Source organism: Neodiprion pinetum, chromosome 1 (assembly GCF_021155775.2).
Source record: "Neodiprion pinetum isolate iyNeoPine1 chromosome 1, iyNeoPine1.2, whole genome shotgun sequence".
In the NCBI taxonomy this organism is placed as follows: domain Eukaryota; kingdom Metazoa; phylum Arthropoda; class Insecta; order Hymenoptera; family Diprionidae; genus Neodiprion; species Neodiprion pinetum.
In genome coordinates, this window is record NC_060232.1 from 34,331,374 (window position 1) to 34,355,317 (window position 23,944).

At 43.8% G+C, this 23,944-nt stretch overlaps 1 protein-coding gene across 2 annotated transcripts in view; it reads right to left on the reverse strand.

Moving 5' to 3' along the window:
- LOC124225029 (Rap GTPase activating protein 1) overlaps positions 1 to 23,944 on the reverse strand; it is a 139,607-nt gene that overhangs the window by 104,486 nt on the left and 11,177 nt on the right. The window contains exon 1 of one of the 2 annotated variants that reach the window (XM_046637417.2): positions 22,241 to 22,751. The exons of the other annotated variant lie outside the window; for it this stretch is intronic. Coding sequence (XP_046493373.1) covers positions 22,241 to 22,440 — 200 coding nt within the window. The 5' untranslated portion in view covers positions 22,441 to 22,751. Of the gene's footprint in view, positions 1 to 22,240; positions 22,752 to 23,944 lie in introns of those variants that run through there. 2 annotated transcript variants of the gene reach the window in all.

Sequence of the window (23,944 nt, forward strand, 5' to 3'; positions counted from 1 at the left end):
AAATTATCAAGGCTTAGTAAATTTTCAGACCCGCCTACAATGTTCGTGAGCATTGTAAGAGTATAAATCCCGCCACGTTCCAAGAGAAAGAGATATAATCTCATCACGATTCTTTATTCATTAGTATTTGAATCTTCAAACAGCCGTACCAAGATTAAACGCGTAGAAAATTCTCGTTTCTTTCCTCAATTACTGTCACGCACATGACTGCAAAGAGCCGTTAATAACATTGAGAAAATTAAGAAAGTACGCAATGTCGTACATAGCATTACAATTTCTATCATTTCATTTGTAGAAAAACTAGCCCAGTGATCTATAATTCTACCACTCTCACCTTAAGCCCCCTCTCCCACAAAAAAAAAAAAAAAAAAAAAAAAAAAAATTGTCGGGAGAGCTTTTCGATGTGAAATAAGTAGCATCATTGCGTCGTCCCGCAGTCATGTTCAACAGCCAGTGTACAACCATAAGCAGCCTGCGTATGCAGTAAGCATGCGGCACGTCGGAACAATTTGTCAGTGAAGCGAGTGGACGGTAAAAAGAAGTGGCTTCGAGTCGAGCGTTTGAATTCATTAAACTAATACCCATCAACATCTGATGCCAAGGCGAGGTATGGAAAAGAACGAGCCGTGACGAACTCGGGGAAATATTCCTATCGATAAATCAGCGGGAACCGAATGTTCGTACGTAATCCTGAGACACCGTGGCCCTCTTCTCCGATTTTCCACAGGCACGGCTGTAATGCAGAGAGACGTAGTAGGAAAGGAGGAGGCGGTACTTCTACTAGCGTGTACCTTTTACACCACGTAGGTATTACGGGAATGACGCATTGCACGGCTCTGGCTCTGCCCACGACAAGGCGAGGATATCTACCTTGAAGTGCAGGGTTGTACCAACTCAAGTGCCACTAAAGCCAGACCCGCAGACTGCGGCGTACAGTCGCTTTCATCACTTGGCAATGGTGCCAAATCCCTTTGCCGTGGACCGCGTTGGAATTTATTCAGTACCGAAAACAGGAGAGTCAGTGCCGAGATCAAATTAATCCGAACCATGGACTCCTTAACTTACCGCGCACACACACATTCGAATGTACCTGTTTCATGGTTACAATAATCCCAGGGGTGGTTGGCTCGGGGTTTCCAATTGTTTTGGTCTAGCATTCCAAGGATTGACAGTAGCTACTGTATTATAGATCACTAGGCAACCCTTGTCAACTCCCAAGTGTAATTCCGTTGCAGACAGATCAGGAGTCACAAAGTAGAGGCAGATTAATGGTTTTTCGATACTCCGAACGTAGCCGAACTTTAAAGAAAACGAGCAACATTCAGTGGTCATAATCAGATACACTCTGGAAGAAAAGTTGAGATGACCAGCCCTATGACCGTGTAGAATACTGATTGTGAGGATGAAATATGTATGTATGTATGCAAAAAAAATCCAGCCCGAACCAACATATTACCGTGCGTTAATATCTGTATTTCCTTTACGAGCAGCCTATCGCTAACCATAATCAAAGTGTTCATCATTTTCTGAAGCGGGTGCAAAGTATGACGCGCTAATAGAACATGGCGAATGAATCGCGTGAGTTTCCGTTCAATACAGGAGTGTATACACAAGGGTATTACGATCTGGGCGAGTGCAGGGGCAGAGAGTTAATACGGAAATGTAATAACCGTAGAAGCTAGCGTATACACAGACATCGAAAACGACGACGACGCGTAGCAACCTACATGAGAGATAAATCACGTAGGATTTGCATAATATTAAGGAACTGCATCATCGCGGCTCGCGTATCTATAAGCTTTCCCGTAAGCTTTGTAAGCGCGTGTTAATCTCAAACGACAACAAGCCTTGTAATTTGTTACCCTTCGAACGTCGTTCCGCCCCTCGTACCGTAGTCGACTGGATGCTACGGCGTACAGCCTGCACATGTGTAAACGAGAAACAGGTCGGATTTCCTTATAACAATATTCGCTTGCGCGTACGCCTTGTACGCGCCTCTGTACAATCTGTTAAAGGCTGCGGTACTACATGAGAGAAAACTGGACGGTCCTGCCCCTCCACCTTATTGTGGATCGTCCTGTAGTGTAGAGCGTAGACGATTCCAGCGCGTCCCTCACTCCTTTTATACTAGTCGATCCTGGCTTTTGATAGGAGAAAACAGACTTACGCTAACTCAACACCCACTTGCTCGGATGCCGGCCAAACTCCACATCGGTTGGATGTTTGTTCGCCGTGTTTTACCCCGTCGCGTCTAGCCGCTGGTAACAGCTGCGTTATCTCCTCGAGGTCGCAGTTTGCCTCTTATTTCTGATCGACTCGAGTCTCTCGACACCGAGATATCCAAGCCCCCCTCCCTCTAGAAAGCTGCGCTATAAACAACTGGCCGGGAAAATTTCGGACTATGAATTCATTTGAAAATAAAACCCACCGGCAGACTTCTCTCAAGTTTAGATTACGCCGAGCGGAAGGAAAAGGCTGTCAAAGTTCCGACAATGCCGAAGAATTTTTCAAACTGCGCAAAGGTAGGGTCTATTGTTTTCTTTCAGAGGACATCAAGCTGCCTGATATTTTATCTCAAAGTATGCTTCTCCAAATCGAAGTCAGATTCTTTTCCCTTTGTCTCTTTTTTTCAAAGCTCCTCGACGCCAGAGAAGGTGAAAGCATGTGACGGAATAGCATTCAATTTCCATCGCTTTACTCTGAATTGTAAAATCAAATTCCTCACATCGGGTGACAGAGGAATTCTCCTTTGTTCGTATATAGTTTGAATTTCATAGATAAAAAAGTCGCTTTACACATGTACGCGTTAAGAAGAAAATACGTACATTGAAATTTACAATTTCTGAAATAATTTCATGGCAAAAATATTAATCACACGGACACGCTGTGCATTTGATACAAGTCCGGACTTACTCGGTTCTTACTTTTCGAGTCGGATACTATACCTGCGATTTCCGAGGTTAGGCGTCGCACCGTTTCACCGTGGGCGTTTCCGCTGGTGGAGATATTGGACGGACGAACGGAGCCGGAGGGTCTCCGGTGGTATTGGTTTCCGGTTCACACCGGAACTCAGGTTGAAATCAAAGTGGGAATGACGTCACGCCGGCGGTAAGTTATTCTGAATAATTGACTTCTATCTCCGTTGAGTGAGGAAGAAAAACTCGACATTGAAACGATTTTGAACCTGCGTATACGTATATATGTATATACACACACACACAGAGAGATGGAATTGAGAGCGAAAGTTTATAGAACACTGCAGGTAACGAATTTGAAACCGGCTTCTCGTGAAATCCATTTCCGCAGGAACCGGCGTGAATATTACACAACTTCATTCGCGTTATGTTTTCAACCTAATTTAACGTCACAGGCAGGCACGTATGTATAATACAGGTGCAGAGGGGTCCGCAAAGGGTCGAGGTTGCAGCAGTAATTCCCGTGCATGACGAAAAATGTATCAGCGCGAGTAGAAAGAATTTTTCAACTTTTATTTCGTTCCTGGCGTCTCTGTCTCATCATGGCTTGGGCATTCTTTGCAGGCAGGTTTTCATATCCACTAACGAATTGCGATCAACCCAGTATATATGCGATGGGGAATAATACAACGTTATGGAAGAGACTCTCGTTTATATCATATTCAAAAACACTCGAGTCCATGGCCTGCCGAAAATATAGCGCTTGACAAACCAAAATTTCCTTCAACGATTGCGATTTGACCAAAGGCGCAATTTACACTGGTATAAATACAACCAGGCGTCGCTCGGTTAATTGTTTATGCAGGTAAAAAAACAAACACTTGCATGCGTACTACTCACCCAGGAACATAAAACGCTTGTCGGTGTATGTGTATAATAAAGTTTCACGACTGCACGAGTGTCGGTACGTACCTGAAATAGAAAAAATACAACTTATTGTTAGACATACGAGTAAAACTGAGAGGTACCTGCAATATAATAACGGCGTAATTAAATAAATCACCTCTCGGATACATAAATAATAGTCAACCATTTTATTGACCCTAGCCCTATAAGGTTACTCCGTTCAAATGAAGATGCGATTTTTTTATTAGCCATACACGGAGCGTAAAATTTCTCAAGCAATGTAAGCTTTCGCAATGCGTGTTCTTTTTTATTTTTTGATTTTATCATCCCGTTTCACTCTTGAAAGAATTCTCGTTCGTTTCCACTCTGAATTAACGCGCCTATACATCGTATCGATGATCCAATAAAATTCCCCTCTGCACCTGTAGCTGTCATGGCTCGGACCCCGATAAACGGAAGAAGCAGAGAATTAACTGCCGCCAAACAACTCGAGTGGGCACAATATAATCCATATCCCGTGATGCGGGGCGTAGAATCGTTGCCTGAACAGGCGGACATGCCAATTACCATGGGAAGGTTTATTATTAATAACGCTAAAGGCATAGCGCGAAATCGCTTCATCAACCGATACAGTTTGCCAATCTGTACCCATCGCCCTGCGCGTGATCGTGACTCTGCATATGCCACGGTATGAATACATATATGTATACAACGATTGGTAGCAATATTGCGACACGTGGAGCAGCGAATACTGCACACCCACCTTTGGCCTTGCAAAGAGCAGTTGCCATGACCAAGGATGGACTCTGCCACAGGGTATATCCTCGTTCAAGGATGACACGCGTGATCGACACGGGAAATTATTTAATACAATTTTGACTATGGGCATCGATGGAACGTTGGTTAGGCGTGCCAATTTACCGAGTGCTGCTAATGACGGATAGGTCAAAGGTAACGCATCCGGTAAAAGTTCAATTATTTGCCAATTATAAATGGAGCCTCTACCATGCGGTACCAACATCGGTCTGACTGACGGTACTGGATAAAAAAAAAAAAAACGAACAACTAACCTGCTCCTGTGTTCATTGAAGTAGCTACGCAGAAGTATTTTCTGCTTCGATGTTTTCCACTGATGTCCGTGCTCCGACTCTGATCGAATATCTGTTATCCCGTAAAAGAGTGAGATTTTTACGCCACGGAAAGTGGATATGAATAAATGTGTCTCGTTTTAGTTTGAATGCGAGAGAGAATGTTTTTCACCGACGTACAAACAAACGGTTATCATCCCGTCGAGTGCGTGCAATTCAGAATTGTCGGACTAGAGTTCGAAGCAATTTCTGTCATTCCACGTCCGTTCTGTTCTGCACTTTCGCGTAACCAAAAAGGCCGAGGTCCCTAATGGATTAGAGAAGGAAAGAGTCGAGGATGGGCTGCAGCGGTCGGTGTCACTCGCTTATCTGTTTGCTATCTTCTTTGTTTTTTTTTTTTTGAGTATCGAAAGAGCCTCGACTAGGCGCAAACAGACGGGGGACGAGAACGAGTAACGAGCCGACTTGCAGTGGCTGATTGTGAGAGAGACACGGAGGAGCTCGGGTTGAATCGTGCGAGCGAGTGTTTGTTAATTCCTATATCAAGGATGCAGCCCCAAGTCGTTCTGTAAATAACTTGGGTATGTTTACGACGCGGTTTTCTCTCGTACGTCTATAAGTACTAGAATTATACGAGAATTTAAATGACTTTGTTACAGCTCTTTAGCGTGGGTTTAAGCTTCGACGTACGATTAACGACTCGGCTCTCCGTGCGCTTCTCTGCTGCACTAGCTGCAAGTATTCGAGCTTTCAGCTGGTAGTCAGCCGGCTGAGAGAACATCGGATATTTTTTCGCGCGTTCAACGCTACTCAATTTGCCATGGAAATTTTCTCGAATTATATATTCAACACGCTGATTCTTACGCACAGAGTCAGTTTTATATTCTGCCTTTGAATTTTCAACGCATCGTAATACGATCGTTTGCCTACGGCAAATAATTATTTACCTTTCCAAACCTTTGACCTTCTCTCACGTTATTTAAATTTTTATTATCCACAAGTTAACGAAAAAGAAGAATAGCGTGAAAATCTCTACTAATTGCAATTGTTGAAGGTGAACAAAAAAATGGAAAAAAAAAAAAAATTGACAACTCACTTAAAAAATTGTTATTCGAGTGCAGTTCTCAAGTCAACGATTTATAAGAACACACACACTGTACATACATATTGTATAAAAATTGTATATCTAGGTAAAACTTTAACGTTACAGTCGGAAATTTTTACTCCGTCATCACGAATCAGACTGCTTTCGCTCGGTTCAGCTGTTCGAAACGAGCATTCGGAGGCCGCGGCCGGTGAAAATCAACTTTTATTCCCCCAGAGTTGTTTCAGCACCTCGATGGTTTCGGGAAGCGAACCGTGACGTAAATTTTTGGTTTTAAGGTATCAAGAATTTACATCACAAACCGGCAAGGGTCTACGCATTGCTGCTTTGAATTCGCGGTTGGTCCGAAAGGGGCGGAAGCGAAGCTGGAATCTCCCGAACGAAGGCTCGACTCGACCTCCTCATTTCTCCTTCTCAAAGGGCGATCCTTGGCAGGGTTACCTACGGGTCCGTAATCGAATCGGGTTGGTCGGCCGAATACCGCGTGCCCTTATGCGAGGCGTGTTTATGTATGGCGGGACGTCGTTCTGCACACATCGATGCCTGCAGATTTCCATTTCTCTCGTCAGCAATGCGAAAGCGGATTCGATTGACGGTGGAGGCTGAGGGAACGGTGAAACAACGCAAATTCCGTGAAATTCCTCTCCCGTTACCGAGGACAAATCGTCACACGTATCTGCATTCTCAATGCTCGAGCGGAAATCACGCGAAAGCAATGTTTGGATGTTGGAGATAAAATCGAAAAATGTTTTACCAGTGTTGAGCATTTTATTCGCGTTGAAATAGCAAGATTAAAAAGTGTTCAATTTCATTTTTTTAAATGAGAAACATTTTTGCTTCGGGTCCCCTTATTTTTACCGTTTCTCTCTGAGATTACAATGTTGTCAATTTTCAATTCGCCAATTAAGTTCTTACGGTGGTGTTCAACATAACACAACATACGAATTCTGTCAGATCTGGCATCTTCAAAGAAATTTTTTAGTTCACTATAAGCTTATAAAAAAAAAATTGGACAGCGGGCGCGAAAATTCCTCGCATTATCTGCAATCGCGCATAATTCACTCTTTAAATAAAAATCGGCAATTCATTGTCAAATAATACCCAAAATCAAAACATACGCATCAGGGACTGCTTGTCACACTTTCCTCCGCCCAGCTCCAACCAAAAATAATGTTTCCCCTATCGCCAAATTGCAAGCAAAAGTTATTCAATTGCGCGAACGGGTTGCGCGCTGTTTGAAACACGTTTAAATTTCCTTTCGATTAGGCGAAAGGCCAAAAATTGTTCAAATATGTCAAGCCACGTTGCGCCACTCAAGACTAAGTGGTAGACAAAAAAAAGGCATGAGAACCGGAAGGAAGTTAAACCGAGCACCGGAGTGTGCACGGAAGGCCATGGAAGGCTGACCCGCCAGTATACCTAATACCTACACGTCTAAAGGAAGTTGGGAGTAGGTAGTCGGAGATATTTTAGCAGCGTATTCTTGAGCCGATATCACGTTCCTCTCTCCTCGAGGCCGGAGTAGGTACCCACCTACCTTCATTCCTCGCGTCCGCGGGTCGTCCGCTCTAGCCTAGAGCTCGAGCTGGGTGTAAAGGCCAGGTACACGGCATCAGGAAGCCGAAGCACCGCGCACCAGCGAATTAGTCCGAACCTATTGATTAACCCTGTCCTTATATACCTACTCTCCGTAGATGTGCCCACCTACCTGGCCATAAAATTACTGCCGAGCGGCGCATCGTCCGCGAATAACCAACACACAATGCCCCGAGCCCTGCGGAGCAGATCGGTGGTGCGGCCCATTACACGACCGGCTGGTGCAGGGTCGTGCCTTACGTGAGGGGGCTTCTTCTTGCCTCGCTCATTTCTGCGCTGCAGGTACCCCGGAGAATGGCTATTACGCCTCGCTGAACTATCTCGGGTAGCCGAGTCTACGCCTCCATCCTCCGCTGATGGAACCGGTCCATGGGGTCTCGAAGAAGAGGAGACCAGGGGGACGCTGAGGACCCGGGAGGAGGAAATCCTTGCAAACGTATAGCTTCGAGCTGTGGCGTAATCGGAAAGCAAATAGGAGCCCCAGTCAAATGTCAAAGTTGACGACCGCGTGGTCGAATGTTTACCCGGGGAAAAAATGCCGCTTATCTGTTTCTCGGTAAGGACGGCGTCCTTCGAAATCTCCAGCAACAGCTCCGACCGTCCGACGCCAGCTTTTCCTAATCTCGCTGTAAGCCGCTTTTCCATTACTTGCTACAAGGATCGGACAAGCCGACTTTCGTGACTTGGAGGAATTTTTATCGCAAATAGAAACTGGAGTGACCGCATTTTAAGGTGTAAAAAATGTTGCGGGTCAAATGTGTTCTTACGTGGGAATCTTGATTTATTTTCACGTAGTTATATACACCAGCATCTACAGGCGGGAAGATTCATCCGCCGTGTTATAAATGCTTGCGTAATAATCAAAGAGAAAAGTTTAAACTTTAATAACAAAAGCTAACCTAATTCCAATGCGGAATTGGCAGCTGTTATGTATTTTTTTTCTCATAAATTCGAACCTGTTATACCGTTATCGTATATCGAGAGGGATTACCGCCGTGGCGTCATCCGCGTCGAGAAAGAATTGGGTCATCCACACTTTTATTTTCCAATCAGATTCCCCATTGTACATCTATAGATAGATGTTTTCATCCAAATTAATAATAGATACCGAATCCACACCGAGATTATATGAAAAGATTGCACGAACCGTGTGAAAATTATATATCTTCGATGAAAAAACGTGCTCCTAATGTTTGAAAAATAGATTAACAATTGACGTTAAAATTACCAGTGTTACGCAACATATTTGACGCCGATTTTCACGATAAGCTGATGGAATGGTGAAAAATGATAACGCCCCGAGTTTTCCAATCTACGTTGCAACTCGTCGATCGGTCAATTTCCCCCCGCCCCCCTTAATTGACGTGGTACAGAGTTTGTAGGGGAAGGGTGTCCTCGTTGTCTAAAGTATTACTTGTTACAAGGCTCATATTTCCGCAGCTAGATACCGGAACGAGCGGCGATATAGACTGAGGTTGTAGTTCAATGTTTGAAACAAACGAATGTTGTTAATTAGAATATTGCATCATATGCGGTCTCGCAGTGATTAAAAAACCGATATTGGACCTGGTAAGTAATTATTTTCCATCTTCTAAATATGTTTTTTGTCATTTTCTTGGCTGCATTGGAGTATTTTGCGATAAGATAATCGGAAAGGCCGCCTTCATTTCATACATATATATTTTTGATACTTCAATAACGGTTCGGCAAGATATGCACATTTTCCAACAAAATCACGAGTCGGGACGAGTTATCACATGTGACAATAATTTCGCGACAACTTTCTCCATTTCGACTTTACCGTGGTTTTCTGAGTCCGGGTAAGTTTTTTGGAACTTTCAGAGTTTGACTCGATTTTTTCATGGTTTTCGGGGTTTTCTGAGTCTAGGTTGACTGTTCCGTGATTTCCGGGAAAAAATACAACGAAGAAAAGTATTGCTTAAAAATATATACATCGAATAAACCTAGTTTCTCACATCAAAACAAAAACGAGAAAACAAAGCCGCGAATACGAATTATTCGTCATCTCTGACCGGTTTCGGTAATTTAAAATACCCGGGAACTACCAATCGCAGTTAGAAAAACCTTATTCAGACGTGCTTTGGAACAGCCATGAATTTCCTCTAAGTGCGCAAAGGGTGCGTTTACGGTACCCGATATCCGAATTAAATGAAATTTTATTAAAACAAAATTCTAAAAAATCGGAGAGTGAAAAGCGTGACAACCAGCCACCGTCTCCCCTATCCGGCACAGCGTGGTAGCCTGCGGAAAATGAGGATGTCCTCGACGACGATCCATCCGCCGGTAAACGTTGCGTCGGAGAACGGCGAGGCAGCAACTACCGGTTCGTATATCGCGTAACCTTCGTCACGAAGCTTCGACCTGCCGCCTCACCAACAGTCATTAAACTGTTAAGCATTTATCTAGGACAGTTTCATCAGCGACGGCAAAGCCGGCCAGGCATCGTAAAGGGTCACACTGCAAGTTTGCGAAACTCGGACAAGCGGCGAGTTATTGCCACCCCGTCCCTGTACATTGTGTACATACGAAGCTGGTCAACACCGAGTGAACTCGCTTCGGTTACCACAGACTGCGCCTGTTTCCGGACCGCGTTGAAACCGCTCGAAAAGTTTTGCCGATACCCGGGGGGCCGTCGGGTTGCCCAACTTCAGGCGCCTGGGGTCACGATACTACCTGTGCACGTATGTGGCAGCGTCGTTATCATTCGCCGCACGTCGACCTGCGTAAGCGGGCCGATCGTCGTCGAGGATTTATTAAAGAAACGAGAATTGTCATAAAATATTACAGCGAGAGACGTGATCCCGAGGATGCGAGTCGCGGAGCAGCAGCTCGGAATCGGCCGAGTGTTTATACCCTTCGTTCGTCAGACTCCTACTAGATCCTCGCGTCGCGAGAAGATCTGAAAATCCGAGGTGCCATGTTTCTCTTCTCTTGTGAAGTTTGCATCTCTCGTCGCGGTTGTTTTGCCACAATAGGAATATATATGTATCGTTACTTAGACGCGGACAGACTATCCACTCCGCAGTTGCCTTGTCCTAATTGACTTTGTGTGAGCTTGTTGGAAGTCGCGGGTGCCGGGTTTGTAATAGGATACCAAACGAACCTCTGACGAAGGAAGATGCGGTAATGGTGAAATATCGTCGCTGAGGAGAGAGAATTATTGCAGCGTATTGCAGCACGTGTTAACCAGACTCGGTTGCAGTCGAGTGTGATTTTTATTCAGAATAAATGAGATAGTTCAGTGGTGCATAACACGACAGTCGCCGCTATACCTTGCAATTTCATTGAACCAAGAGTTAGTTATCCTCGTCGAATTTAAAAAAGTATAAGCAATTGGTCCTGTTAATAACAGAGCTGTAGTTCTATCTGTACCATCAGGTTGTGTTTTTGTTTCTTTTTACTCTGCTTTCGAGGATATTGGGTCGGTACCGGCTTATCGGAATAGTCTACGGTACGAACTAAATTGAATTTGACCGTGAAGATCACACACACGGACATGCATAACGATATAAAAGTATCACCGATATTCAGATCGAGGAAAATCACGGACGCATGTGGAAGATTCAAATCGCTGCTACACGGGCAAGTATTAAATCCGTTAGTTCTTCACGCGAGCTCGATTAACTGTACATCATCACCTGTGCCGTGCTGCAGATAATATATGCTAAGTGATCGAACTTGACCTGCAGCAGGACCACAACCGCGTCGCTCGGCCTGTTGCGGCGAGACAATTGATCGCATTCCGATGCTCCGTTTATTGCCTCAACGTCACACCTGCGATAGTACACGTGACCTGTTTTTCGGGACGCTGAACGCGGGAGAGTTTCTTGAACTGCAGCAACGACGTGCCAATTTCACAGGGATCTGCAGCTGGATGGAAACGAGTAGTCGTGCGAATGGTTCCGGTCGAGGTCAGTTCACATGTTGGATTAATCGGATCAGTTGCATTTTATACCGTTCTTTCTCGTTATCGAGTGAAACCGTTCGCGTCTCGTTCAAAGAACTTTCATCGCGTCCGTGTTTCGCACACGCGATTGCTCCGCAGACGCCGAATCAAATCGCCGGTTGTTTATCCTAGTTTCGCTGTATCGGATGTTCGTGTTCGTATAACCACGAGCGTATCATCAACCACCAGGAAACGGAGCGTGGATATCGGATGAATCTCGGCCGTCAATCAAGGCCCAACAGCTGTTAGGCACGAGTATCATCGTAGAGCCCCGTCACTTTCCTTCATACATCTGGCGAAACGGCGCAAAGATAAACTGCACGTAATGCAGCCGACCGACACGAAGATGCTGGTGGGTGGCACCTGCGTGCAAGTTACTAATTGAACTCTCCATCGGTGCAGTTTGTTTAAAAGGCTTACGGCGTTCCTGGTTTTTATACGAGGACGAGAGGGTTCGACTGTCCGTAGGAAAACAGCCCGGAGCCTTGAACCGACGCTCGTGCCAATGGTGTATTTGAAAACAATGGACTCGTCGTGGCGGATGATCTCAGCGAAGTAATCTTCACCGTAAGATATCCTCGCGAGCCTGCAGTAGTGCAGTTTTATTACCGACGTTCCGCGAGCGAGCAGACGGACATACACTTCCAGAGTCAAGTTGAAGGCTGTGGTATAATAGAAGAACTCTCGGTTATGCTCGTAATTACACACAACCATGCGCCTTTACCACTCGAATGAATGACACAGTCACACAAATATGCCGTAAGTTAAACATTTCACATCCAGACGTGAGCCACTCGACGCAGATTCGATTCGTTTCTCATTGACGAGCGTTTCTTTCCTTCCAACAAACGACGAGGGATGATCGGTAAGAGATCCTCTACATCAACTCGGCACAACTCCGTACGAACACTATAACTTTGACACTTGAAGCGGTAGATGCGAACGAAGCAAAAAGCCGGTTACAGCAATAAAGTCAATGTCGAAGGTACGCTCCACGTAACCAGTGCCTGCAAATCGATTGACCAGCAACTCACGGTCGAAAGACGTAAAAAAAACAAAGAGAGACAATAGCGTAAAGGGTCGTGATCGATCGCTTCCATTGACGCGAAGGAAAAACGCGCGCGATTTCTTTCATGTTGAAAAGTCGCACTGCGCACCCCACCAAGCTTTCCCCAAGTTCCAACTATACCTACAGCATCTTTACCGATGTCCTCAGATTGCTCTTCCAACCGTTATCTCTCTTCGCTCTTCCAACCCATCGACGGTTTTTGCAACGACATCAAGGGAGCGCGCTTAAGCGGTTTCTCTCCACACCGCGAAGTCTCCGCAAGTTGGCTCTTGGTAAAAGAAATCGAGGCAGCATTTTTCAGCAGCTTCTGTTACAGGTGCGGAATGGGTAAAGAAGGGGGCGGAGTGTAGAAACGGGACGGCGCTCGCAGGCATACACCCGGATAATCATCATAAGATGAGCCGCCGCGCGGGGGAGTGGGTCACTAGGAGTCAAGGCTTCGGGTGGTCGATATTGCACCGTGGCCACCTCCTGGTGCACACCGAACGGCGCACGCCCCTGCCACCCACCACCTACGCCGCGTGTAGGTGTACAGGTGTTCGCCGAAGGAGAGGCGAGAGAGTCTTTCGACCTGCGGAACCTCGGCTGCTCGGCGCCATGCACCTCCTCCTCGTGACGCCGTTAGCATTTCGAAATAACAAAAACGGTATGACTCGACCAATCGGTGACGGGACTGAAGCTGGCAGAAAAACGTTCCAATGCTCGTTCGCACAAGGTAGCAAAGTCCGATAATAAAAATTTTGCGATACACCTTGGACTCCCAGTATTTTTTGTAGAATTATTAGAATAAAACTGGACTGCATTTTTTGTATTAATAAAAAATTTAACACGTTTGGCTCATAGATTCAGCTTCGTTGACCAGTGACCTGGAGCTAAACCTTTGGGCGAAATAAAACACAAGTTCCAGAGTGAAGAATTGAAAATAATGGCGGTGTCGAAGACATTGTCGAGTTCCATTGAAGTTTTAAGGAACTGTCAACTTCCATCCATGTGAAAAGGGAAAGTATTGGTGTATCTGTATTCTTGCCAGAGAAAAATGATGTCCGAGGATGTTTTTTTTTTTTGTTTGTAGTTGACAGATCTTCGCGGAAAGAATGGCGACTCTCGTCGAGAGGAAATTTATTTTTCATATCTGCAGACGTTACATTGTACCGAATTGAAGCCCAGCTGTGCTTCTTCAACCTCCGGTAGGCAGCCTATATTGTACGATTTATACCGCCAACGATGTTGTACCGACGTGTGCGTAAGTATGGGCGATATAATGCATGCGACCGCATTGCTAATTGCGGCTAATTAGGGTTAATTAAGGGGGCCAGAATCTACCTATGTAACGTTTCGAATCTCGAGGGAGCTACTCTTCGAATATTCCCGGATCCCAGGTGCTGCTGCTCGCGAAGCAAACGAGAAATCGTTAGAGAAGAGGAACATTATTTGTTTATACGTGATTACCAGGGTCTCCGTAAACTCCTCTAAATATATCTTACGCGGTATATACGGGAATATATGCGACGAGTCAAATACGATCTCGAAGAAAATCGTGTACCTACATCGTAAAGTTTGAAACTTCGAGGCAACACGGGCGCGACGCGTTAACATTTAGCCAATTGTCGAGTTTATAAATTCTAATCAATTTCGACGTGGTACGTATGTATACGCATACGTACAATAGTTTATATTTTACGATCACGCAAACCGTGACGTAATCTGCGAGCATGGCAGCTGCTCTACACGGGGAATTCAAAACGCGTTTGTTCAATTGATAATACTAAACGCGGTTACTCAGCTTTTATTACAACCCGATGGTATGAAACGAATGAAATATTTTCATCGATATTAAAAACAACCACGTCATCGAAACTATCGTTGGTTTTTAATATTATTATCGCATTTCACGAAAGTGTTAGCATTCCGCACGTGCTATGTAAATAGTTAACTACGTAAACATTTCTATACATAAGTATAAAGACCTGCTATCACGCATTCGTCATCGCGGATTTAACGACGAAGATCGCTCAACGTCGCAACACGATCTTTTTACCCGAAAAAAATTTCAATTTCCAAAAAAAAAAAGCTTCAATCGATAATGACAAGCAATCAATCTTTACTAAGCCTAAACGGGACGCGTCTTAAGCTATCCCTTAACTTTGAATCATCATGCTGGATACCAAAATTAATACTAAAACTTCACCCAACGCACACTCGTTGAATACGATTTTTCTGCAGTACCTACAAGTAAGCCATGTTAGTCCTTTTATAATTTTTTACTATGAATTGTTCTGGCAAAGATGAAAGAAACGAAACGTCAGTGTTTAGTTTTTCAGAGGATGAGTAACGAGTGTTCGAGAAGAAAATTAGATAAATTGCACGTGCCGTTCTTCCAAATGCACTATAATAAGTACAGAAATGCGGCGCAAAAGTAGTAATTAACTGTTTTGCGGGAGTTCGTGAAAAGGTGAGGAGTTCGAAAGTCTGGAGATCATTAACGGCATGAAAATAGCCGTAGGTACATATTCCGCATGATCTGCAGGCTAAATTCGTTTCGGATCGCTGCATTTATGCTCCCTGAAGTCTCTGAGTGTTGTACCTGTATTTATATGTTACATGTAATACATAAGTCGTCGATAGATCCGTATACGCGATACATAACTGGATACATGTATACCTGCGTAGCTATCGAGCAAGCTTTGTTATCTGCCAGTCTCAATCGTGTAATTGCAATTCACCGTAACGATCATTATCTACGAGTATACGCGTATATTACAGCCTGACAGTGAAACAAGGAAATTCATATGTCGGTACACGGGCGGGCATTACACAGAAACAACGGGGTACGTAGGCCAACAATCCTCGCAATCAACCGCGGATCTGTTATTAGGTATATAGAAAGAGGAATAAATAAAGCCTCTTCATCCGCTCAAAAATATTCCAGAGTCAGAGGATCGATGTGTGTAGAGTGACTTTGTCGAACAATTGAAATATGCATTCGATCGTTGTGTCGACCACGCGGTATTTAATTACTGTGTAACTCTGTTCTTCGAACCTAAGAACAATGTCAATGATCCTGTGCAACGAATCGGTTCCATCTTTTTCAAACTCGTATCAAGGTATCAATCATCAGCAATTATCAACGGTAGTTGCACATATCATCGATTACAACACCATTCCAGATTTTCATAAGGTTCGAAATTGATCGTTGGTTCGATTTCGATGGTCATGTATCTTTGAATTCTAGTAGAAAAAATTCATGTATAATACATTAAGAATCAAAATTTTTCTCTTATATTGATCGGTAGAAAGTTCTTTGTTTTTTATTTTGTCTAAATAATCGGCAGATGACCCCGGCAATCAAAACCTGTACATTACTGCAGACAAACGTCGTTATTCGAATTGCTCGTCCGTTCAACAAGTCTACATCTATAACTTTGATAATACGTAAAGCACGGCAGACTGCCCAAATGGGTTCGAATAATGTGCATTATATGTTATATGCTATTCAAATTTCCATCTGTTCGAGAACAGTGTGATAAGTTACTACTACGGAGATTACATGTGTGCCGGCGGTGCAAGCACTAGCGTAAGCGTAACATATACTACATAATACGAATGGTACACGTAGCTCTTATCTACAGGCTCTCATAATTGGCCCAATAACGTATACTTTATTACGCCTTTACTTACACTTTATGCCCTGTTTTCTTGTACTTATTGAGCGCGTATAACCATTTTACGGATGGTCGATATTCCTTTTTACGACTTCCAATCGTACCGCACAATTCTAGGGCCGGATCTTACCGAGACTCTAGACCAAGATCGCTGGTCAGCGATGAATCATGCATGTCGCCTAATCTATCCGAAGAATTATCTAATTGTTATAGGTATATAAGAGATGTAAACAGAGTAAAAACAGAGCTACAGAGGATTAGAAATGTGCAACCTCTCGATATTTTCAACAATATTTTTTGTTGCTGCGCGACCATTTGATAAAGTTTCAGAGTGTATAACGAAATCAAATCTCGAAATGAATATTCGCGACTTCCTTACCGAGTGCCAATGAAATCGTACGGATATCCATGTTGCGACATCGCGCATTGTTCCGATGCACCGAATTTGATAAAATGATGATACGCCGCAGTAGGAAACGGAGCCGCGCAATTTTCCAGCACAGCGTGCATCGTGTTACCGCAAGTACCGATACCTACACCGAGTTCGCCTTACGACGCGCGTGTTTCGTCGAGCAGAAGGAATACTTATCGGGTAGCAAACGTCACTTTCTAACGAGAATTACGAACAGGAATGAGTCAACAGGTTCGGATAGGTGGGCATTAGCCTGCACGTTGAGTGTTTGGAAGTCGAGTATTATCTGTCGGACATACGTATAATTATAACGTGCAACAACGTAATTTGCGAGCCAACCAGATCGCGTTCCCGGCTTACATAATGTATAATACTTTGGCGCGGAATTTGATACCATTCTCATATTTATACGCCGGGCTGAATTAATTAAAATTCGCGGAAAAAAATTTCTGAAAAGAGCTTTCGACGCCCGAGTAAAATGGAAACTCTGTGATATTTTGACTCTGAATGAATAAAAATAATCCGGAAAGGCAAAGATCCGGCTTTGCCCCGCAAAAGAATCGAGGAAACAAATTCTCCCCCGCTTTCAGCATCCGTGCCTTCTTCGTCCCTCGAGGTCTCAAAATTATTCCTGCATTCGTGTTTAACAGTCGGATGAAAAGGGTAAATGAAACCCACGCAAAATCGAAAAAAGGCGATTAGAAAGACTTTTAAGGCTTATCACGTTATTCCCAGAATTCAGAGAACATTCAAATTTCTTTTAAACCCCGTTTACTGTTCATCTATACAACAAAATCTTGAATATAACTGATATTCTTTATGCATATAAATTATAAACGATATTTAAGGACTTTACATAACTTTCGAAAGAGTAGATTTATCATAAAATGACAAGAGATCTTTTTTGAAGAGCGTTTTTTCCCATATTACAAACAAATCATCCCCACGTAATTTAAATGGGAAATGGAAAATCGCGACGAGGCACCTCTAAATATTAATATTAAGAGCTGAAACTTGGACAGCGTTGTTTTTTCGTCATTTCGAACAATATTTTCGACTTAAATTTGAAAAAAAAATCGTCGTTTTTTGTTGATACGGTCTAATGTATATAACATTTAATTGTCACGGACTTTAAAAGTGCCGCTATTATACCACCACCGCAACGACGAAAGAATACCGATCAAGATAAGCGAAAACAATGTACTCGTTACCATTTAACAATTCCTGGATCACGGCCACGAAAGTCCAGCAATAACAGTGCATCAATGACAAATATCACACGGCCGGTGGCGAGTACACCGCGTCGGTTTATCGTAGCCGAACCAAGTTTGATTATCGCTCAGGAGGCAATCTTGAGAGGCCGAGTTCCATGGGAAGTTAATTTTCTATACAGCAACCGCCGCAGCAGCAGAAGCAGCAGCAGCAGCAACGCCCACGCGATATTCTAAAAAGGAAGTAGTCTTGCCATGTTAAAAAATTTACAGATATACGCAATATTGTATTCCCATCGATTCAGGGGGCTGCTTTTTTTTCGCTGCTCTACGCCTTACGTGCACACCGTCACGATATTCCATCGCGTCTATTAGATATTTGATTATGAAGTAATCTGTAACAGGATATACCGCAGCTGCACGCCCGACGCTGCGTTTTATTGTCATCGTAGGAGAGACGCAGGTTGTTGTAACGCGTCGGTTTCACCGCTGCCGCTGCCCTGTCTCCGCAGGCATATAAGGTACAATACGCAGAGGCCTGTGTTTCCATACTTAACAGGAAAAACAGGTAAGGGGAACGACGATGTTTTGAATTTTTTTTTTACACACCATTTTTCAAATCACCGACGGGTTTCACGTCCTACAGCAGCAGCGGTACTCGCCCATGTCGTTTTATAACCTTGCGATTTATATTGCACAGGTTCTGTGCAACCACGCCAGATTTTACGTTCATTTTCATCACCGGAGTAGACAGATAAAATTTGAAAACTATGATACGAGAGAGTTCTGCGACGCATCAGGCAAAGTCATATTCGCTCACATTTTTCCATCCCATCGTATAAATTTCGTCCATATAATGTATATTATACGGATATTTCAGTCTAATGGTGCAGAGTTAGAATTTCCTGTTGAAATATAATGCAAAATAACGTAGAAGTAACAGTTTCCTTTCGCGCTATGTAGGTGAAAAATTTTCTTTTAAAAACGAACCGGTAATTGAATATTCGCGAATACTTCGTCGTCGTCAAAATTACTCTCGCGCAAAGTTCTTTTCATCAGTAGTAATACGGTTAAAAGGGAAAAAAAATACATACTTCGAGCAGAGCACAGGATTATACGGTTTCCGACCTCGTTACATACGTTGATCAACCTCGTTGAATAAGTTTGTCGGTTTTCAAGAAACTGAAGAGAAGTGAGACGCAATTTTTGCTCGAGTAGTCGATGATACTCGTTTCGCTAATGATAAAATAGATGAATTTACGCGCTACTAATTTACACGTAGGTGAATCGTTTCAATGACTTGACTCTGGAACGAGAAAAAACATAAACATCCTCGAAATGAAAAGAGTAAGAAGAAAAAAAAAAATTAAAAAATCAAGAACAGGATCGAATCGAGGAGTGGAATAATTAGAGGGATAGTTGAGCCCAGTTTTTCCAACCACACGCGTTGCAAATGGATTTTGAACGAGCGCGTTTCGACGATGCGTCGTCTCCTCGCACATACGCATCTGCCACTCGTTGGATGACAAATATCCTAGAAGCTGTTACACATATAATACTTTTTACCTCAACTCGAGGTGATTCGACCCCGTACCACACACGAACTTGACGTTCTGCGGAAGAATAGTAGTAAAAGAAAAGAAAATACAAGACACTTCGTCTATTCCCAACTTCGAAAGACCTGAATATCAACTATACAAGCGCCTCGTTTCGTCCTCGCATCGTTTCACTTGAATTCAACCGTAATCACGTTCAAAGCTGAAGCTGTAAGGCGCGTCCCATATATTATAATAATATTCAATGGCAACGTTTACCTTGACAATGAGTCATTGGGGGGAACGTGGGTTTATTGTAATTAAGAGCTCTCGTTCCTCGCGAGACGATCGCAACAACCACGAGCTGAAAGTGTAAATAATAACAGCACGCGCGTGTTCGTAATCCATCGGTCGTTTTTGCAATGGAGAAAAACATTTTAAGTTGTACCAAAAGGGCAAAAATCCACCGCGGATTTAGGTCAAGGTGAAAAAAAAGTGGCAAAATAAAAAAAAATATTCCTCCTCGATCAATTAGCACCGCGGTTTAAGGCCACTCTTTGCCCTTTTAGCTCCACATATATATTATGTACATGTATATATCGTTTCTGCTGTGTATTTTCAACGAGGACGCAGCAGAGCGTTTACTCGACTACCACTTATACTCTCGGTTTGCATTGCATTATACAATAGTCTCGGCATTATATATATAGATATATATATATGAAGCTAAGGCTCGTGCATGTACGTACATACATACATGTATGAAAAGGTGGCTCATAACCTGAGGCTCGCTGTAGCGTAGTAAAAATAAAGTTTACAAAAAAAGAGAGAACGAAAAAAGAAAACGGAAAAAGATCGAAAAATAGAGGGGGAAAAAAAAAGAAATTACCCCGCAGTACAAAGGCCCACCGTTTATGTGCAAGTTTTCTCATTTCTTTTGCCTCAGCCCAGCTACCCTCAAAAGGGTACGTATATATGAGTAGAGCCTTCTGCCACGAAGGCTTTAAAACCCGAAAAAAATAAACCCGAAAAATCGTCGCAACCGCTTATCGCTTCAGAGATTTTCTGACAAATAGCGGTGCAGATGGGATTCGGATCGGCGTATTATAAACAGAGTGTTGATCCGGGAACGCTGTAACAACATATAAATTCGAGAGCTGTTTTGAAAACGCAACACGTAGTACAATAACAACGTCGAATCGGAATACGAATTCAATCATCGCGTTACGATTGACTTAATAAATATGCGCACGGTGGGTTAATTAGACGATAAAACGGCGTGTAACTCGTTGTGTAATTAGTGTAAATGATAATATTACAAGCCATTTCGTGGAACGAGCATACGTTTAATTTAGTTATGCCGAATGTTGGCCGGTGGCTTCATTAAAGTGGAAACGAACTTGTGTAGCGTACGTCTATACGGTTAGTGGACGCTTTATCTCCCGAACAAGTTGGTCATAATTGGCGTTATTAGTGGCCGCGGTGTTTCGGCCGTTCGGTGTGTGAATCGGTGAACGGTTGAGACCGAGCTTGTCCTCCTGGTATGGCCAGGTGCGAGAGCCGAGCTGGCTGGCGAAATTCCATATAGAGGTAGGTACGTACGCGGGCACAGCGCGACAAGCCGTAACAACGAATCCCGGCCATGTCTCGTCTATTCCCACAAGTTATTGTTATAAATACATGCAGCACTCCTCTTGCCCTTGCAAAAGCTCGGATGAATAGATTCCCGCGAGCTTGCGCCGCCGCACCGGTGTTGTAAAGTCGTTTTTAGTCAAGAAGGTGTCGGACCGAGCTCAAGTATGGCACGGAAAGTGAGCGAGCAGTCGGCTAGACAACGCTGATGTTGATAGGCAGCGTTGTAATCCGCGGGTAGCAGCCACCCGGATGCCCGAATAAAACCATAATCATTATTCTATTATTTACGCTTATTTAACGAACGTCGAGATTGAAAAAAAAAAGCGGAAGACCCTTGACCGAACGAAAGATTGAAGGAAACAATGCCTTTTTTTGCAATTTTATACGATGACTTTTAGATCTAGCTGGGATTGCTGAGCATTACGTAATGTTTACTGAATTTCAGGCAATTTTGAGATTCCTGACAAACGATTTTTCCCGTAAATGCATTATCGGACCTCTTCGTTAGAACAGTGACTGGCATCTTGGATTTGGAAAAGAGACTGAAACCTGACTCACGAGCTATTTCCTTACACCTACGTGCGCGTGACTTTCGTTTAAAACGCCATTGCAAGTGAATTGATTTCTCGAAGATTCAACTTGCAGGAAGAAGGAAGACCAAGCAATATCTTCTCGATTAAAATGATGAATCGCGCGCGATTCAGACTTATTTCACTCTATGTATCATTTCAGTATTTAGTAATTGCTTCGAACGAGCTGATCAAATCTCCCAAATATATCACTTTTATAGGCCGCGCGCTCAAACTTGTCCTAGATTATTTTTACGAGAACGAAGAAAATTGAATAATCATACTATACGGCAACAGTTTTACAATCGCATAGTTATACAAGATACACTCGAATCTTTTCAAGTGACACTGAGCCGATTTCGGAAGGGTTCGTTCCGAAAAACTTGAAACTCGAACGAATCAGCTGACGAGAAAGCCAACCGACGGCAATGTAACGTGGATTAAATAGTTGCAAAAGTTCCCTCGATGTCGTTGTAAATTCCGAGTAACAAACCAACGCGGTAAATAAGTAGAGATAAGAAAGAAGTCTACGAAATGGGGTATTAATACGTAGACGAAGTATCAAACTACCTGTGGAACGTCATGGTGGCGGATCGACGAGGTTCCGAAGCGTTGCCGACTTCCCTGATTACCGGTCCGGGTGTTCCGGGTACTTTTAGAAGGTGACAGGAGGCGACATGGTGTCCAGGGTCGTTCGAAGGGTGCGGAGACACGCCGCCCTGGACGGTGCAGCCGCCCTCGGAAAGGTGGCGAAGAAGAGGTCGGCGCATATCGCGATGCGGAGCCTCGGCGGCCTCCAGCTCCCTCTCCTTTTCCTCACTTCCTGCCTTCCTCCTTTTCCCGCGCGGCACGCGCCCGGAGTTCGCCTCACTTCGCGACCCTCTTGTCAGGAGTTTACCAAAAGCACGGCACCCGCGGCGGCACGTAACACGTTGTCAATCGAAGCCGGCGGAGGATATTCGGCAGCTCTGACTGGTCCGGCGCGTCGCTCGCGACTAGAGCACACGACAGTTCGCGCCGCGCTGGTCCACCGTCCACCTCGATACGATACGGACAGCCTCAGCCAACCCTCGCTTCGTGCCTACACCGACTTCGTCTCACTTGCCGCCCACCCGCCGGTAGCCACGGATCTCCTCTTCGGCTTACGGTCCTCGCCGAAAACTCCCTGCGGGGAGAACCGCTGCGCTCGTGAGGGGCGCCACCGCTCTGCCATCTGTCGGCGGCTTCGCCAAGCTGCGGCCGCGCCGCTTCTAAGGTAATGCAGGGATCCTGGATGGGCAGCGAGTAAGACGAAGACGAAGAAGAACGCAGGGATCTATCATCTTCTTGGTTAGTTTCTAAAATAAAACTGGAATGAATGTCTAAAATTTTCGAGGGAAACTCATGATTTCGAACGAGGATCGTGTCGTTTAAATCTGGTTTTCGAAGGTGCGCGCTAGCGGTATACGATTAGTTCGTGAATTACCGTCAGCGTTTTGCGTCGGTATGAGTGACACGCTTGATAGGAAAGATTTCGGTATCGCTTTGCATGTTGTGTAAAAGGCGCCGCAATGGTGTGATATAACTATTATATTTATGGAATAGCACTCGTGAACAACACTTTCTGCGGTAAAATTATAATCGTTCATGATAATACGAAGCGGTTTCAGTGCCTGTTATTTTTAGAGTGTCGTTGAAGAATTTATGGTAAATCGTTCAGTTTTCAAACAAACACCACTTGCTGATCTGTCTGATAAATATCTACTCTTATTTCACTTTCTTCTTCTTTCTACTTCTAAAATACTTGGAAAGACTCGAATAATGTAATTTCGCACTGATTTGATCGGTGAAGAGAAAACTTTGTTCCATCAAACGTGTAAATTGTAATTAATTTACAAATTCCTGTATAAATTACAAGGTGCAACGATCCTGATCTATTGATTGTGCGCACGGTAGAATGAATAATAGCGCAGATAAGCCCTGTACGATTATAACTGCAATTATTTCCCAAGCGTTTCACACGCGCCAGTCGTTTATCAGTTTACTGTATCCCCCATTCGCAATCGGTGGGTATATATATACCTTGCATACAAATACATTTCCTGTGGGTAGCGGGTGTTACATCACACCTAGTTATGTTCTTTCGTCATGCTTCGAAACAGAATCAGATATGAAAGAGCAATCTCGTGAAACATGATTATCGGTGTGTACGTATAGGTATATAGGTATATACATACATTTTGTACGTACTATTATCGAGTAGGCTGGAGTAACTTTTCAATTTGTGGAGGGGTA